Source organism: Pseudonaja textilis, chromosome 3 (genome assembly GCF_049901715.1).
Source record: "Pseudonaja textilis isolate UNSWEBS1 chromosome 3, rPseTex1.2, whole genome shotgun sequence".
NCBI classification, from domain to species: Eukaryota; Metazoa; Chordata; class Lepidosauria; order Squamata; family Elapidae; genus Pseudonaja; species Pseudonaja textilis.
This window is the reverse complement of record NC_141992.1, coordinates 36500813-36519732: the sequence shown is the minus strand read 5'-3', so window position 1 is coordinate 36519732 and position 18920 is coordinate 36500813. Positions and strand designations below refer to the sequence as shown.

The window sequence follows — 18920 nt, the reverse complement described above, 5'->3', positions numbered from 1 at the left end:
TCCTCCTAACTCTGTTATTCTGATCTTATTCTGATATTCGGCTTCGACCGAGATGTCCAATTTTGCTGGGTGCTGGCTTAATGCGCTGTTTTGTAGTATAATCATGTCGTATAATCATGTAACATAATCATGTTCTAATGTTATCTAGTACATGCTTGACAACTAAATAAATAAATAAATATTTGGAAAGCTATACGAAGGCTGAAGCAATCGGTGAATGCAGTAACTTCAGTGCTAGCTTCTTATTCCTTGTGAAGATTTCCTTGGAATTTGGGGTAGTTTTAATACAGTATTTCTTACCAATACTGTACTGAGTTACTTATACAAGTAATAAAGATGGTTTATTAAAACAACTAATAAATACCTTCCAATATCGAATTTGAATGTCACCAACATAATTTCAATCCAGTGGTTCTGGTCCTGCTGACCAGAATCCAGCCTCAGATGTGGAAGCCAGCTGGGTGATTTTGGGTCAATCACTTTTTTTCACTCCAACTTACCTCATAAGACTGTTGTGTGGAAAACAGCGGGAGGAAGAAGTATTGGATATGTCTACTGCCTTCAGTTACTTATAAAAATTATAAAGGGATAAAAAAATAAATATTGTCCAAGTAATAGCAGTGTGGAAGAAGGAGAAGCTAAACTGGAGAAAGAGGCAGTGATGGAAGGAAATCAAATGCCATGATCTTTGGGGTCAGCAAAATAAAATAAGATCTCCTCATCCTCCTGAACTGCCAAAGTCCAGGAAATGGATCCAGCACCATCCAAGGCTCTATGGTCTTCCAGTGGTCACACTCAGGGGAGCCAAGATGATAATTTGTCTGTTAAAGGAGTTTGTCTGTCAAAAACTGAAGGATCCTTTATTTACCATTAAGTTCTTCATAGGTCTGGGATCCAGTTTCAGGAATCATCTCCATCTTATCTCAGAGGAGGAATAACATACTAGTGACACAATTCCTCTTTAAAATGCAGTCCTTCCTGGAGCTGTCAGTAAAAATGCTTACAAAACAAAGGCGGTCTTCAATTTATGACTGTAAATGAGCCTGCCCTTTATAGTCATGAGTTGTAATGGTCATAAAGTAGGTTATCATATGATCAATCTGATTTAGACACCTTGTTTTGCGGCAGTCATTAAGAGAATGCCTAAGAGATGTGGTTCTAAAAGCCCCTCTTCTAAGTAAAATTCACTTAAGCTAACTAGTTCAGCATAAACATTTTTTTTTCATCATTTGTTCCTGTAAAATCAACAGAGTAATGTCCTGGTGAATTATTTCTGTTGGATCTGTTAAAAATGATCAATTATGACTGATGAAAAAAAATCTAACAGGAAAAAAATGTTATGCATTTCTAAAATCTAAAGCTTTCATTATGAGGCTGAGGTAGATTCAAGGGAAGGGCATCCTGCTAATCCAGTATAACTTTAAGGATACCTCTTCAGATTCCTATGCACTTTTGCTGAACAATCCCAACTTTACCAAGAGACTTGCTTTAATAAGAGATATGCAGAAACACAACAGGAAGAAATAGAAAAGGGAAGCAATGTTTATATTTTAATTTGAAGGAATCCCCATATAGCTTTAGTACATTTGTATACTGATTTAGAATAATGTACTGTTATATTTTAGTATACCATTCTTGCTCGGGGATTTTAAGCTTCTTACTCAGCTTCAAGTCATTAAGAGAAGTGGGAGGGAAGATGCATACTAAAAATTATATAAATGGATAGCTAACACTTGTTTTTAAATTATATTAAATCTATGGGAAGTTTTAAACTATGCTCTCCAAAATTCTTCTATCTCAAAATAACATGAAATGATGCTATTGATTTTTAATAGTTATGCACTGAGATGGTTCTAGGAAATGAGGTTGTCTTCAGACTTCCTTTTAGTTATTGAATTATGCCTGATGTCTGTAATATTGTACATACTTTAATGAACAGATGCTTCATAGTAACAAAGACTGATGCAATTTGCAAGAGATATTGTAAGAGATAAAGTAGGTCATTTAATACATAAATATTTTTGCATGCGGAAAAAAATACTGTCTAACCTTCAAGATCTCTTGATGGTGCCTTTTATATCTGAGCTACCATTACAAAATTACATTTCACCATTACATACTGGTAATACTACTTCCCCTTAATTGGCGGCATAAATCTGGCTGCTACAAGTACCATAAAAACACATTTCAATACAATATCCCATATATCTGGGCAAGCAATTGGTTGATGTATTGTAAAATTACAATAAAATAATTATGGCCCTGTAGGCCAAGGGAAAAATTCCAAATCCATGCAGGAAATTTTCCATTAAGTCAAGTTAAACTTTATTTTGCATATTGCATGTCATTCTTTGAACTGATATTAAAATCTAAGGCTACATTTCTATAAATGTCCTTTGATAGTAGAATCCAGTTCTACATACTGGGACAAACTGCCATATGTGCACTGAATAATCTGGTGCACTTTGCACTGAATAATCTAGTTTCCTTCCTGTGCATATAACTCTTAAAGCAAAAGATTTTCAATAGTTAATATGTGGAAAACATTCTTTGTTTGCATATGAAATTGTATGAACAGCAACGGCTTCATCTGTTCAACATACTGTGAAAATTAAGATCTAACCTAGGCAGTAATTAAGCGGTTTCCAAAGCAAAGAAATACGACAATCTGTATATCCATTTCATTGTTTAAAAATCTGCATGTGAAAGAGGCATCCACAAGTTTCTTGGTTTGGTTCCTTTAGGAGATTGAGAATTAATCCAGAAGCATTATTCTGATGGGTTACCCATGGGTTACCATTAACTATGATAGTGCTAAAAAAAAAATCTGTCCATATTTCTTTGGTGTAAAGTTAACTATCCCCCCAAAAATCCTTGAAGGAAGAATCTGTACGAATTTATGAGCCAAATACAGTAACTCCTTTATGGCAAGTTAATTTCCCTTATTTCATTTCTATCTTTAGTGCCAACTTTTCAAACTAGCATGTTATACATAAGACCCAAGCCACTTTTGCTCTATTTTGTTGCTCTATTTTGCAACAGCGAAGGATCATATATCGGCATACAGTCAATGGAATGAAAAGGATGTTGCTATTCTCATTCTATTAATAAAACATCCAACTCAAACTAAAAGCCAAGCCATAGGTTAGTAAGCAGTAACAAATAAATGCATGCCTTTTTTTAATCACCAAACCAGACCAATGCTTGGCAGATTATAGAACCCAAAGTTGCAACTGTTTCTCACTTTTGAAGTCAAATAGTTATCCTAGAGTTATTTAAAGCAAGTGGCAGTCCTCATAGAATCATAGATGGCACGTGCAGCCAGCAGCTTGCTTCAAATGCAGCATATTCTCTTGGGTGGACTGAAGAGGAAGACAACAAGCAAATCCAATCAGAAACAGTAGGTGCAAGATATTTAAACTACAGATTTGGGGTCTGTACTGGCGAACAAAATTTTGCCTAGCTAACCAGCAGCTGCAGCTCACACCTAAAATAAAAGGTCTAGCTTAGCATCTTGTGCCGATCAAACACAGTCTTCCGCTGTTCCTGCACCTGACGCTTCCACCTTTCCTGGGCTCCTTCCACTCTCTCCAGCACTGTATTTGTTCTAGCATTCGCTGAAGGATGTATAGCTGTCAAGGAACAGGGAACCTGCAGTAACAGAAGAAGAAACATCTCAAAGAAAAAGCATTTCAGATGCGCAGTAGTAACACTCCACCTTGGGCTACAAAGACAAATCAAAATGTTTTTAAAACAATGGACAGGTGCACACTGTGAAAATAGCAAGGTTAAACTGCTCATCATTAACAACAGAATATATCCCAAGGCAGAGAAATTACTGCAGTATGCTTCAGATTATTAAGAATGGTTAGTTACCTTCTATAAAAACAAATGCAACGGAATTAGAATGAAATGTCTGGGTAACATTCTGTCTACCAAAAATATAAGTTTCCATAATCAATACAATCATGTTATATTGCACTGTTGCCATATTCTTTAAAGCAGAATTGGAGATATTTCTGAAATATAATTCCTAGCTTTCCCTCTTTCTTGATCACGAGTTGTGGTTCAGAAAAATGTGTTCTGAAACAAACAGCCTTATTTTAAACACTGCTTCAGCGTTCTAATTCAAATGAATGAATGACATACAAAATAAAATCCTTTCAGAATTGTCTCAGAAACATAATTAACAGGAATTTAAAATATTTTCTTCAAAATAAAATGTGCTCGTATTTAATGTGCGTGAACTTCAAAGATACAATCCACAATACAGAATGAGATCCTAGAAAGAAATCCAATTTCTTTATGTCACTAATTTTTTAAAGGTGCCTTCTCTAACCCAGTCACCCCCAGACTTCAGAAAGCTACAGTCTCAACTTATCTGCAATGTTTCAGCTTGGAAATGTTAGTTCTGAGTGCTGATTATAGAAACAGATTTTGAGGCATATCTTAAACCCTTCTCAAGCATTATGCTCTCTGGAAAGGATGAAGATGTGTACGCATTTGGGAGAAGGGTATCTAGAGGGAAAGGGTTGTATACTGAACCCCTTTCCCTCTGTGGGTGGGAAGGCTTCTGTTACTGTGCATACAGAAAATGTTATGTGAATAAGTGAATAAGCATACATAGAGGTTTCTATATACCAATCATTTTGTTCTGTAAAGTGATTGGTATGTAGAAATCTCCACTGTTGAACACATAGATTTAAAGGTCAGATTACTACCAAGCTTTCCAGAATCTCAGGCTTTCCAAAATTATTAGCTTTTAATTCCCACAATCTAATCAGTGGGGGATTGTGGGAAGCAACGTACGGAAGATACCAGATTCAGGAAGTCCAAATGAAAGAAAAAACAACCTATTTAAAGAGCATCAAACTCACCTCTGACTCTTCTTCATTGTGCAGGGGCTGTGTATAGGCATCAGGTTTGCGGATAAAAGGGTCAACTACCATTAAAAAGACCATGTAGAGTAGAAGAGCTCCAATCACTGAGAGATAAATGATGATGATAATCTGCATGAACACAAAATGTCATCAAAGATCCTGGATAAGAGGACATATTTTGAGCAAAGCTTCAATATCTATATTGTAATAGGGGAAATCAGCTACAAAATTACCAGTGCTAGAAAGGATAAGATCAAAACATGGCAAGGATACCAGGTTGGATTTCCCCAATCTGATGCCTTTTCAATATGCTGGAAGTATATGCAGTTGTGCGCATTCAAAATTCTGCATTGTCTGAAGACATCAGATTTAAGAAAGGATGAAAAAAACAACACCTTTCCCAGTGAAGTTAAAGAGTCCAAAATCAAACATTTATATACAGTAAATAACCGAAACATGACTAAAATTATTTCCTTGATTTCTTATGAAGAAATCTAAGATATGATTCTCAAATGCAGCTTTCACTAGAAGGTAAGACCTATATGAGAAACACTAACTGGGAGAACTAACCAATGTAGATACTCTTGCCTCAATCTCACAATGCTGATTTCTTTGTGAGTATATTTGCAGATTCTCTTTTCAGTTTCCTTGACAGTTGTCAACAGCCAAAATTCTTAGTGTTATACAGTGAGGACAGAAGACAGAGAAAGCTGGTGTAAGAGATAGATTGGTATTTTACCTTGATAGTCGTGGTGCTTCGTTCTTCATATTTGCACTCACACAACAGGCAATATGCCTCAACATCATGTCCTGGCACTGGCATAGGGTCCACCACATGCAGGCAATTACTGTAGTGAGAAACAAGAAGCAACAACGGGCATCAAAAGCCTTCTATCATATGGAAATTCACCTGTTTTTAAGGATACAGAATTTAATGTTACATTTAGCTGGATAATTTTGAGACTGTTATTGCATCACTAAGTTAATTCCTTTGACAGATATACAAACAGATAAAATGTACAGGGAGAAAGTATCCAATTGATGAGACAGAAAGTATGAGATTAGTTCATTTCACTGTCTGAAGACCAGTTTTTAAACCAGCTTTTTAAAACAATCACATCTTGCAAACATTCTATGGGCTTTGAGAATCTCTTCTGAAATTTGTCTTACCAATCTTTCTGTGATACATTGTTCTTGTAAATCTGTCCTGTTATATTCCGATATGGTGGGCAGACACACTTGCAGCGTATGTCTTCAAATGTCTATAGAAGAAAAATAGGATACAACTAGAATAAGCAGTATGTGCGACCAATAGTTTTGCCTCATTGCAAAGTAAAGTAGTTAACGATACTCTTTCAAGTCATGTCATATTATGCTGGAGAACCTGAGATCCTTCGTATTTTCTTGAACTACATCTTGGTTGTTACAACTGTTAAGTTTTACTTCAGTAACGTTTATTTATTTGTATGGCTGTCCACTCACTCTCAGCAACTGGACGGCTTACAAAAATAAAAATTCAATATACAAAAAATACAAAGCAATACCTTTTGCCAGCAACAACAATCAACCAAATAAGCACTTGATGAGTTCCATCCTACTCTGGGTTCCCAGACCCTTTGGCAAAACCAGATCTTCAGGGCCTTGCAAAAGAATGTCAAAATGAAGGCCACTCTAATCTCCACAGGGATGTTCCGAAAAGAGGGAACCATCATGAAGAAGGCCATTCTTCTGGATCCCACCAGATGTACCTCCGTAAGGAGAGGAGCCCCACATTTGCTGCCACCCAGTTCTGGTGGGTCAGATGGCTATAACCAGGAAGAGGCTGTCCTTCTGATAACCTACCCCCCAAGCCATGTGGGGTTTTTGAAGGTGACAACCAGCATCTTGAATTGTACCCAGAAGAGATTGGTAGCCACTGATGCTCCCACAGGAGATGACACCAATGCACATCTACAGCTGCACAAAACAACACGGACCACTGTATTTTGAACCAATTGGAGATTCCAGCTTCTTTTCAAGACCAACCCCATGTACAGGGTATTACAATAGTCAAGACAGGAGGTTACTAGGGCGTGATTAACTGAGAGGAGGGATCGTTGGTCCAGGAAAGAGCATAACTGATGCACAAGCCACAGCTGCACAAAGGCCCTTGAGCAGGAGTTGTGAGTCCAAAAGAACCTCCAGATTACACACTGGATCTATCTATGGCAGTGCCAGCCCTTCCAAGACCAGAGATAGCAATTCTCGACCAAAGAACTCTAGACTCAGTCATTTGGTCTTTCCAGGAACCAGTTCCAGGCCACTGCTCCCCACCCAGCATATAAAATTGAACATTAATCACCAAGGGGAATCAGATTAGTATATAATGGAATTAAGATCTGTGTGAAAATAAATAGAATGCTTAGTGAATGGTTAAACACTGAACAGGGAATGAGATAAGGATAGAGATCTCCCTGTATGATATCTCCTTGATTGTTTAATGTATTTATGAAAGAAATAACAAAAGTTTGTGGCGACATTAGAAATGTGATGATTGGGACCATGAATATAGATGTACGTTTGTATTTAATAATATTATGTTGTTGGCTGATAGAGTATATGATACAATGAAGAGCATGGATCTGACAGTATATATGAATGCTGAGATAATTGTGTTTATCAAAGAAAATAGAGTGACGGACTACAGACTATATTCAGATACGAAAAAAATCAGAGCAAGTAAATGAATTCGGGTTCGTGTTTAGAAATATATTCATAAACAAAAAATTAATTTAATTATAAACTAATTTTTTTCTCTATTTTCCTCCCTTACCTTGCTGGTCTCAAATGATGGTATTAGGATACACCAAAAAATGGCTGCAAGTGACACCGATTTCATGATTTCTCAGATGTGTAAATGAACATTACCTGGAGGGGGGAGGGAAAACAACAGAAATCAGCCAATTCTTTATAACATTATAGACATTTAGATATTACAATTCATCTGCTAAAAAGTGACAAGCTGGTTTCCTCAGCATATGTGTAATTTTGATGATACCTCCTTCTTTTAGGGCCTGAAAACCTGAAGCAATAAAAACATATATCAAAAGCCAATAGTTCACAACAGATTTGCACAAGAACTTGTAGTGTGTTTAGAAGGGAAGAAAAAAACAGCCTTTTCCTATTCCTTGGGCAAAGAAGACAATTTTAATAGAACCAGCCTTACATTAGATTTTAAATATAGCTCATTACATATTATCATTTTATCGTATGTTACACCTTGTGCTTTTCTGCAACTGGATTAGATTTTCTACAAAAGATGTACATTCAGTTTCAGATCAGAATACACAACAAATAAACTAATAAGAGTATATATATGTATGTGTATATGTATGTGTATGTAATTATATATATGTAAATACAAACACATACATATATATACATATATCTGTGTATGCAGCAACGTTATATATATATATGCATATGTAAATATATATATGTAAATACAGGAAAGATGAATTTATTTGAATCACATTTTCACACTTTAAAATTTCATATCCTTTTAAGTAACCTGAAGGCCACAGTTTAACTTATTTCCATGTTCATAAAAGAATGAAACTTTTCAGCTGCATTGGCTACATCTTATCGCTTTAATAGTACAATAATGAAAATTACAATAGTAAGAAAGAAATATGTATTTATTTTTCAAAAAAAGCTGCTCTTAATGGTAGATCAGTTAATTAGTGGTCAATCTTGATGAAGATTGAGATCCCAGCAGCTATGTCTCAAAATGCAAAAATAAAAAAGAGCAATTAAGTTAGAGCAGATCATCTTTTACTAAGAAAAGTTGTGTAAAAATGAACTTTTTCCCAGTTCCATTTTACTGAAGCATTGAAAAGCAAAAGTATTATTAATTAGATACTTGATCTTACACATATTTTCCACATACATAAATATCTGCCACATCTATCTTAGGTGCTCTTCACATTTACATATATTTTGGAAAGTTTCAGTTTTTAGGCAGCAAACAATCAAACATCTGGACACAGAAAAGCCAGTTCAGTTACATAAAAGAGGCCACAAAACTGTGTCATCTGAAAAGAATGTGAACTGAATGCTTTAGTCTTAGACCACACCAAGGGTGGGTTCATTCTTTGTCCTGTTTTTATGTAACTTTATTTTTTAACTATATTGGGACTGCTCTGCTCCTTCCCAATGTTCTTTGGGTTTTAGATGGTTTCCCAGCATATGTTTAAAAACAGACAGTTTTGTGACATTCAAATTGCTCTTGGTTTATACTCTGGGGGATCCAGAACAAACATTGACAGATTTATCAAGAAACTCTCTTGAGAGCGAAGAAAGCCTGCTTTCTTTACTTATGTAAAATATGTCCAAGTTATTCCTGGATGCCTGAGTAGCTCTGAATCTTAAGAAGGACTCAAAGGAATCATACTGAGTTTGATGAAACTTCTGAAGCATATCTAATACATACATACTTAATATGTTACCCTTCTACAGTATTTGAATAAGATTTTGCATAAATGGAAAGATTCCAAAATATTCTTCCCCTTCCTATGCAGTGCCTGGTGTAGACTTCTTCATAAGACAGAGTGATGATGGTTAGTGCCATGTTTCCCTCCAGCGTGCAATGCTGAAAATTAATAATTGAATAATGTCACCTGGAAAAAAGGCTGTATATATGAACCCCACTTATGCAATCTGTATACTCTTTTTCGATTACTAGGGAAATCTTCCAATTATCAAGCCCACTGCTATGGGAAATACTTGTTGCACAAACTGCCAGAAGTCTGGTAGAATTCAGAAGTCTCCAGCTGTATTCTTTCTAACTCTGAAGTCTAACCAAGCCATTCTGACATCACAACTATCAATCCAAGCCATTTTGACATCATTCTATCTTGTGACAGTCCAGAGAATGCTTTGCAATTTGTACCCAATTTGGTTGGATAAATATAAAAACCAAAGTTCTACTCTCATACTGTAATTAGCCAATCTGGAAAAAGCATAAATGAGGAATGGCACATATTTTCATGTTCATTAGAATGGAAATGAAATAAAATTCACAGAAAAACTGCATCATTATGTCATCATCAAAAACTGCATCATCATGTCAAATTTCATAGAAACTGATGCAAGAATTTTCAAGTTCGGTTACATTGTGTTTTTTTTTTTTATCTAGCTGCTTTGTGTTTTAATTTCTTGTATACTGTAATTTACTTATTTTATTTACTTTTAAATACTGGTATCTACCCATTTTATGTATTTGAGATGAGCAGCCATATAAACTGATTGATTTTTGAAAAACAAATACAAAAGTAAGATACACAAACCTATGATTATACAAACCAAACATTTCCAAAGAACCCAATAATATTGTCTTTCCTGAATATTGTGTTGAAGTGTTATCTAGCCATCTTTGAACTGGCATAGAATGCCTGTATAAATCTTGCTCTGCTCATTGCCAATCTCGGCTCTGCTGCCATCCCCTTCTAGCATGCCGCCAGCCCGTAGGGAATGCATCCACCAACCGAGGAACTATGTCATGAATGGGAAAGGCCTGACTTCAGGAGTTTCTCGGCTCCTCCTTCCATCTCTCTTTTGGCTACTCCCAACTGAAGATATGGGAAGATACAAGGTAGACATAGTTGTATTTATTCAAGTTATGAGGTCTTGCAACCAGGAAAAAACTAAAATGGATTAGTTATTGGGTAATGAAGTCTCTTATCTCAAGAAAAGGAAAAAGGAGTGACTGAAAATATTCACTCTTGGTTGTGTTAGTGATTTGCTGCTTCTTGAGTGCTTTGTATTTTAATTTTTTGTAAATGATTATAATTGTTTTTATGTTATTTAAGTTCTGTTCACTGCCCAGAGTAACTACACAGCTGTCATATAACCCCAAACAAAAAAATCCCTTTAGTTTTAAAAGTTGTGAACAAATTCTCTGCTTTTACTATCAGTTATACTTTTTGTCTTTGAATCTCCAATAAGCTCTATAGCTGAACATATGGATTATAAAATAGAATCTTTTCTATAGGGTCAAAATTGGATATGATAATGTTAATGATATGGGTGAAAGACATCTATATTAATTCAGTCTAAGAGGATAGTTTTAATTGTATTCCAATTTCTACATAAGTTCAAGAAGTCACCAAACTAGAAATTAATCATGAAAGTAGTCCTCGACTTACAACCACGATTGAGTGCAAAATTTTCATTGCTTAAGCAAGGCAACTTTTAAATGATTATTTGTCCCATTTTATCAACTTTTTACCACAGTTGTTGAAGCAAATCACTACAGTTAAATGAATTATGCAGTCATTAAGCAAATCTGGTTCCCCCCCTTGTCTTTGTTGGAAGTTGGTTGGCAAGGTTACAAATGATGATCACATAACTCTGGAACAGTGCAATTATCAGAAATGCATGCCAGTGGCCAAGCACTTTCATTATGTGGCTGTGGGGATGCATGAAAACCAGACATAATCCACGTTTTCAATGCTGTTGTAACTTGGAACTGACACCAAGCAAATAGTTGTAAGTCGAAAACTATGTATAGCCACACAACTTAAGCTGGAAAAACTTTCCTGAATCTCACATGCAGTAATTGATTTGAAAATGACACCATCTGCAGCTATAATTTTAAGTCAAGCTCAGACTGAAGAGGGATGGGTCTATGCAGGGACTGAAGAGATACACACCTACTCCAATCTTAGAGGTGCCTTGAGAGAAACTGGGTGACCATGTGATGGGAATGGAGTACCCATTAACAGACATCTCCTCACACCCCAGGTCTCCTCACTCCTCTGATTTCTACACGCCCTCCCCATCCCAAAGCATGTACTGTAAAGAAAGACTGTGTATCCCTTGTGTGTTCTGCTTGATTCTCTTATTCCCGGAGTACTTCATTAAAACCCCAAAGGTGCTTTTTCAAAAGGCAACTGGACTTTCTTTCTTTTTCCCTGAAGATGTTTCACTTCTCATCCAAGGACATTCTTCAGTTCTGAAGTATCTTGGATGAGAAGGGAAACCTATTCAAGGAAAAACAAAGGAAGTCCAGTTGCCTTTTTTGAAAAAGCACCTTTGGGACAACCATGATCTGGATGACTTAAAGTCTCAGTATACATTCTTCACTAAAGTATTTTTTCTGAAGGATCTGCTAAACTTTACACTCCTTTTCCTCTTTGTGGTGTAGAGTAGTCCAAATCTAAAGGGAAGGAAGAGGAAGAGGAGGCATTTCCCCCTGCTTAAGGGAAAAAGAAAAAAAGTAGAAAAAGAGGGGAAAGAGACAAGAAGCTCTCTTGCACAACGGCCACATTTCCCAGACTGTCCAACTTTGATAGCCATCTATAGCTTCCCGCTCCTCTCTATTTCCCATAAAAGTGTGCATGTGATACATCTACTTAATTTTTGGATTTTGGATGGTTTTGGATTTTTTTTATGTAAATGCAAAGGTGACGAGATTGCATACACGTCATGATAAAAAAAAACCCACCCCTAATTAAATAAGGGTGCTTTTTGCTGCAACTCCTGAAGGAACGGCAACAGTTCATAGCTACTACCCACCGGTACCTGCCGATCACCTTGTCCTGGCAATTTACATTCCCTTCCAAACCATACCATTTTTCAGGACACGAACCACCAAACACGCAGATCACGGGCAGAGATCGGATCCTTCCGAGCTTCGCTATACCCCCAGTACCACAAGCTAAGGAAACTGCTCCCCGTTTTCCCCCAACCAACATCGGGGGCGTTTAATGCTACCGGCGACGAAACAAGAGACTCACCCTTAGCAGCGCCGACTCCTGGAAACGACCGGGTCCGCCTTTCCCTGTGATTTTTTTTCTGCTGACATCACCGTAATAGACGTTGCTAGAAACCAACCAAAACCGCTTCTGCGATTTAAGGGACTATTCATAATTTTCAAGCCTTTTAGTAACCAGAAAAAAAAAAAAGTCAGATGATTGCGCTCTGTGGATTCCAGGCTGGGTCGCAAAATATTAAAGTAGGAGAGGCGAAAAGGCTGCGTTGCTGTTCCTCCGGGGGCGGGATTAAAGACGCACTGTCGTTTTACCGATTTGTGCTATAACGGGAGTTATTTCTCAAACAACTTGGGAGAGTAACTTCAGGGCCAACTTTTCATTGCCTGTAAAGAGGTGCTTGGAATATCGGGTTGTTTTACAAGGCTTGCTACCTTTGAGTACCATCCCAACAGCAAAAGGAGACATTCTTAGCAGTGCCAATGAATACGTGCAGAATGTTTTTCCCACTATAAGCCGTTTCAGTGAGCATGAAGGCATCTATTCTCTTATCTATGTTGGCACATACTGAATGTCCGTGGGTTTTCTGACCCCCCTCATCTGATTTACATTGTACAGCAATCTGGAGGGGGGGGGAGGAGAGTAATGTTCACAAATGCATTGCATTGCATTGCCTAGCGCAGGGGTCCCCAAAGTTGGCAACTTTAAGACTTGTGGACTTCAACTCCCAGAATTCTCCAGCCAGCCCTGGAGAATTCTGGGAGTTGAAGTCCACAAGTCTTAAAGTTGCCAACTTTGGAGACCTGTAGCCTAGGGCCCGTTTTTTCCCCTTGTCGATTAATTATCTAAATGCATATAAGCCTGGTTCCAGTTGTGAAAACAAAACTCATAAAACAGCGCCTTTGAACACCTGCAGTTCTACTTCAACCGGAATCAACTTGCTTTAACCCGCCTTGATAGTTTGATTACAAGGTAGAAAGAAACAGCAGCCTTCTATTAAAGGAGTATTAGGGAAGAAAAGTTGGAATAAAAATACCTGCATATCCCGCCCCCCCCCCTCAAAAAAAAAAAGCAATAAATTCTTCGATGCGGCAGTCAGCGGTCATTTTTCAAAATTTTCCTCAGTTTCACTCCATTGCCTGCATCTGCACCCGCCGACCTACCCTGTAATCGTTTCAGTGAAATCGGCCGGATGTGACGTCAGCAAAGAAAAGACAGCCGGTTAAAATGCGAGCGGGCAACTCCGGCCGCCATGGCTGCTGCAGTGGATTGCATTCTGAAATTAGGTGGTAGTGCGTTGACGCAGAAAAACCAGCTGGAGACACTGAAAGCGGAGTCCTTGCGGAGGGCGGCTGCTCTCGTGTCGAAGCTCTGGGAGGCTGGAGAGAGACGCTGCATAATCGTGCACGGCGCAGGGTAGGAACGCATGCGAAGTAGCAGAAGGCTGCTGCCCTTGAGCCAGGATGGCGTCTTTCCCAAACAATTGAATTAAAGGACTGAACTAATTAATCAAGGAGCTTAATTAATTAATTAATGCCAATGAAAGGAGCTGAAGCCCCACACATCAACACCTGGAATGCTCTACCCGACTCCGTTGTTACAGCCTCAAACCCTCGTAGCTTCTATTTCAAAGTGTCTACCGTGGACCTCATCCCCATTCCTAAGAGGGGGTGTGCATAAGCGCACCAGCGTGCATACTGTCCCTGCGTTATTGTCCCTATTTATATTTATTTCCTTTGTTCATGTTTATGTTCATACCTATACTTGTTTTCTTGTACATGTTTGACAAATAAATCTGGAGGGAGTACCAAGTTAAGGAAGACCCTAACTTTAACCCTAACCTATTGACCTGAGAGGGCGATTGCACTATGTTTAAATTTGCACCAGCAGCAAACTCATCCTGTTATGCAGCCATGCGTATTTTTATTTGGAAGTCCTCAATTTTCCCAATGAATCTTGTTCCTGGGATTGCACCAGCTGCAGTTTTAATGGGTTTTCTTGGTAGATGTGCTTAGAATAGTACAGGCAGCGTGTATTGCATCATGATTTGGGAAAAGAATAAATCGTACCTGTTAAAGAAAAATGATGGATTTGTTTTTTAAAAAATACTTTTTCTAGTTTGCAAGTTACATGGTTTTTTCATAATCCAGAAAATCTTGTAATTTTGAAGGGTCAAACAGTAGAAAATAAAGGGAGAAAAATCTGCATTGTACAGTGTTCAGAAAATAGAAAATGAAGTTAAGAAACAAATGTGAGAGACTATCTCTGCAAATCTATGCACATTTTCTTATAAATAAGTTCTCAACCGGCTCCATGAATTGATTCCCAAGAAATGTGTGGAATAATTTAGGGGTACAGTCCTACTGTAGGGATACAGTGTTATGCCTATGTATATGGGAATAAAATACAATCCCGGGTTGTATAAACAGAGGCATAGAATCAAGATCATGTGAAATATTAGTACTGTTTTATAAAACCCTAATAAGACCACACCCTGAATACTACAACCAATTTTGGTCATCATACCTACAAAAAAGATGTTGAAACTTTGGAAAAAGTTCAGAGAAGAGCAACTAAGATGATGAAAGGCCTGGATACTAAAACATGAAGGATTTGGGTTTGACTAGTCTAAAGAAAGAAGAATTAGGGGTGACATGATAGCAGTATTCCAGTATTTAAGGAGCTGCCACAAAAAAAAAGTGGGTCAAATTATTCTCTAAAGCATTGGAGGGCAGGACAAGGAATAATGGTTGGAAACTAATCAAAGAGAGAACAACTAGAATTAAGGAGAAACTTCCTAACAGTGAGGACAATTAACCAGTGCAACAGCTTCCCTCCAGAAATCATGAGTGCTCCATCACTGGATGTTTCTAAGAAAAGCCTAGAGCAGGGGTGTCAAATTGGTGGCCTGCAGGCTGGATGTGTCACATGCAGGCCACACCCATCCCAGCTCTGCTGGGTGGAAAAATCTGACGTGAGTTTGACACCCGTGATCTAGAGTCACTTATCTGGACTAGAAGACCTCCAAGGTACCTTCCAGCTCGTTTATTCATTCATTCATGTTGGATATGTTAATTAGGTTTAGAGACTATTTTAAGTCATGCTTTGGTTAACCCTGGTTTATTGAAGAACACACAAAGGGCTAGATTCAGAGAAGATGTCACAAAGATGCTTTTTCAAGAGGCAACTGGACTTTCTGGCTTTTCTTCTTTCTTCAAAGAAAAATGAGAAAGTCCAGTTGCCTCTTGAAAAAGCACCTTTGGAACAACCATGACTCAGATAACTGAGAATCTCCATAGACATTCAGAGAAGATGTTTATTAAACAATTTATATGGCCACCCAACTGACACACAGTGATGCTGGGCGGTGTACCCAGTTTTAAACCCATAAATCCTAAACCAGGTAATCACAGGGCAGGGCATGGATAGAATGTCAAATCAAACAAAGCAAGATTACCTAGCCCAGCTGTATTGATGTATCCGATATTGCCATATGAGAAAAAACAATTGCTGTTGACTAGTTTCTCATTACAATTAATGGGGAAGATTAATATACTAATATTTAACAATTTAATTAAAATTAATAAAACTGAAGATTTTATTTTTAAATTGGTCCAGTCTTATCAAATGACCCTAATCAAGATCCAAGCATCTAATCAATTTCTCGTGTGATTCTGTGTGGCTGGAAGATTTGTTTTCTTGCCAATAAATTGCTGCAAGGAGCATGAACTATGTACTTCCTGTGACTAAACTCAGCAGCTCTAATTTAATACATATGAAATAAGGTATATTTTATATATAAACATATGCAATTTTGATCCACATTAACCTAATAACTGATATCCTGTTTATTTTATAAAAAATTCATTTACCACGTGTTTGAAGTGAAAGCTTATCATGGCAAACTAAGAATTGAGTGAAAGAGTCTTGGTTTTTGGTCTTTCAAGTACTTCATAGTGGAGTATTTTGTGGATATTTCCTGAGAGATAAATAGTTATTTAGGAGGCAATTGCATAAAGAGAATTGAGATGCTTCTTCATTGCCATCTTGCCCTTTGGCATATCGGGTGCACTTTCAGAGTTCTAAAAATCTGGGCAACCAATGGAGAAAAGAAGGAGGAAAGTCCCTCTGGTACTACTGAGACAGCAGGAGAAAGACTGCTGGAAATTAGGCAACGGCATGAAGGTTGTGTCAGACACAATGTATCCAAGGCCCAGAAGAAACAGCTCCATGCCCAGATAGTTACACTCCTCACCATGCATTAAGGTATCACATCTGGGGCCAGAGTTGGCACCTGCACCAGTGGGTCTGACATGTTTCTTCTTGCTATGGATTTAGGGGGGGAAGTACAGCTATAAACCTGTAGAACAGGCGAAGATAAGGCTGCATTGAGGTGTTTTCAGTGGTCAAGCTTGGAGTCCACAAAGCATCGTTTTGACAGTGGTGGCTGTGATTGCACCTTGATGTAAGGCTAGGAATGCAGTTGCCTTTTAGGCTGCAATGCCTAGGAACGGAGCTTCATGTTAGTGACTAATCCAAGGGAGGATTCATAATGTGTGTTCATGATTATTGCACAAAGGGGCTAGCCAACTTCTATGCCTCACTCTCCTGTTGGTTACGTGTGGGCTGCAAAAGATAACAGAGGGCCAGAAATTTAAGATCCCTAATATAAGTTTTCAACTATAGTTTAGCAACTTTCTTTTTAAATGTTCCTTTGCAGAATTGATTTTTTTCTGATATGTCTCAAAATAATTTTATTTTCTGAATCACTAAAGTTAAAAATGATGCCTTCTCATCCTGGTGTGGTAGTGAAAATATAAAAGCGTGTTAATTAACATTCTTAAAATGTATAATCCTGTCAAATGATAAGTACAGTCTACTTGTGTGGTATTGCAACTAAATAAAATAAATGGATGCTTCAGATATTTTAAGTTATATTTAGCATATGATCTGTTTGTTTACTGGCCTTGAGTTTCCTCCTATTGAAATTTACTTCTTGAATAAACCACATAAAGTGGTGGATTATCTGGTATTTTGTTCCTTATTTTATGGCACAGGATTAATGGCAGCAAAGCTCCTGAAATAAAAGAAAGAATTAACCTGAGGCCTTTATAGAAATTGCAAGCTGCAAATTATGCCCTGTAATCCCAGAATCAATTCACATGGAAAGCAAGAAGAGGTGGTGTTAGTGTCAAATTCAAGTAGCCATTCCAAGCTTGAGTTGGGTGGGATCAAAACAAGGATTTTGATGGCATTCAAAATCTATTTCTCAGATCTGAAACTACAGAAGTTTAGGAAGGTTTAGATCAGGACTTGGGACAATAAATTGAAACTAAGTGAAACAGGGACATCGGCCAATAAAGCAAAGAGAAGAAATGAAGCTTTTTATGTTGTCTCTAAATGTATTTATTTGAAGGAATGTCTGTTGTCTAACAAATATGTTTATGAAGTAGCTTTGGTGAAGTAAATTGATTATTTCCCTCATCTAGATATGTTGAAACCTGATCAAGAAGTAAGGTCAATTTGATTATTCAAGGTGAAAAATTGTCCTTGTCAGTGGAAAATACTCTGAAATTAATTGAGAATCATTACATACTTCAAATAAATATCTTTCTGACATCCTGCAAGACTTGGTCAAGAGAGTGAAACTGAACCCTGGTAAGATCAATGGATGGCAACTTCCAGACTTGGGAAATAGGTAACTTTTTTTGAAGGATCAGATATGGATGTTACTGAATTCTAACCACCATATAGTCCTAAATGGCATGGGCAAGGGGAAGTAGAAGTGATTATGGAAAATGTTATGCAATAACATCTGGAGGATCACATGTTGTCTACCTGGCTCTATTCCTCTGGCCCTACTACAAGGACATGTAATACATTGTTTTCTTCACCTTATCATTTGACAATGCTGTTACTGACATTGCCACTTACACTTGTTTTATCTATGGTGCATAATTATATTGGGTTAAGAAAATCTATGTGATTGCAATCTATGTGATTGCTAAGAGTTGACAGTGACTTGATGGCACTTAGTCATCAACAGCCTTGCCCAAACATTATGAACCTGGAGTATCTGCTGTGTAGAAATTCAGATAATTTTCTTACTCCCTTCCTTGCCAACATCATCATCTTTCCTAGAGGAGATAAGCAGTTTTATATGACCTGGGACCTTGATTTTGCAGTTTTGACCTCTTGAGTAAGTCAGTGTACGAACAACCACTCATGTATAACACATTTCTTGAAATGCTACAGATATAACTAAATACAGGATGTGGTCTAGTCTTTT

At 37.5% G+C, this 18920-nt stretch overlaps 2 protein-coding genes across 5 annotated transcripts in view; one reads left to right on the top strand and one right to left on the bottom strand.

Moving 5' to 3' along the window:
* Positions 1–1528: 1528 nt before the first annotated feature.
* TMEM9 (transmembrane protein 9) lies at positions 1529–14004 on the bottom strand. 3 transcript variants are annotated; one of them, XM_087931985.1, is made up of 7 exons: positions 13795–14004; positions 12659–12800; positions 7693–7787; positions 6051–6142; positions 5620–5728; positions 4878–5009; positions 1529–3651 (listed from the first exon to the last, which is right to left on the bottom strand). In XM_087931985.1, the coding sequence occupies exons 3-7, from the start codon at positions 7756–7758 to the stop codon at positions 3502–3504; spliced, it is 549 nt and encodes a 182-aa protein (XP_087788111.1). In that variant the 5' UTR covers positions 7759–7787; positions 12659–12800; positions 13795–14004; the 3' UTR covers positions 1529–3501. The 3 variants fall into 3 exon arrangements, with proteins under 3 accessions (XP_087788111.1, XP_087788110.1, XP_087788112.1); XM_087931984.1 differs by having other exon boundaries at positions 13668–13904; XM_087931986.1 differs by lacking the exon at positions 13795–14004 and having other exon boundaries at positions 12492–12665.
* The window catches only part of LOC113444277 (uncharacterized), a 20433-nt gene continuing 15396 nt past the window's right edge, over positions 13884–18920 (top strand). For both annotated transcript variants that reach the window (XM_026712942.2, XM_026712943.2), the window contains exon 1: positions 13884–14047. In XM_026712942.2, the coding sequence (XP_026568727.1) occupies positions 13884–14047 (164 nt within the window). The remainder of the gene's footprint in view (positions 14048–18920) is intronic.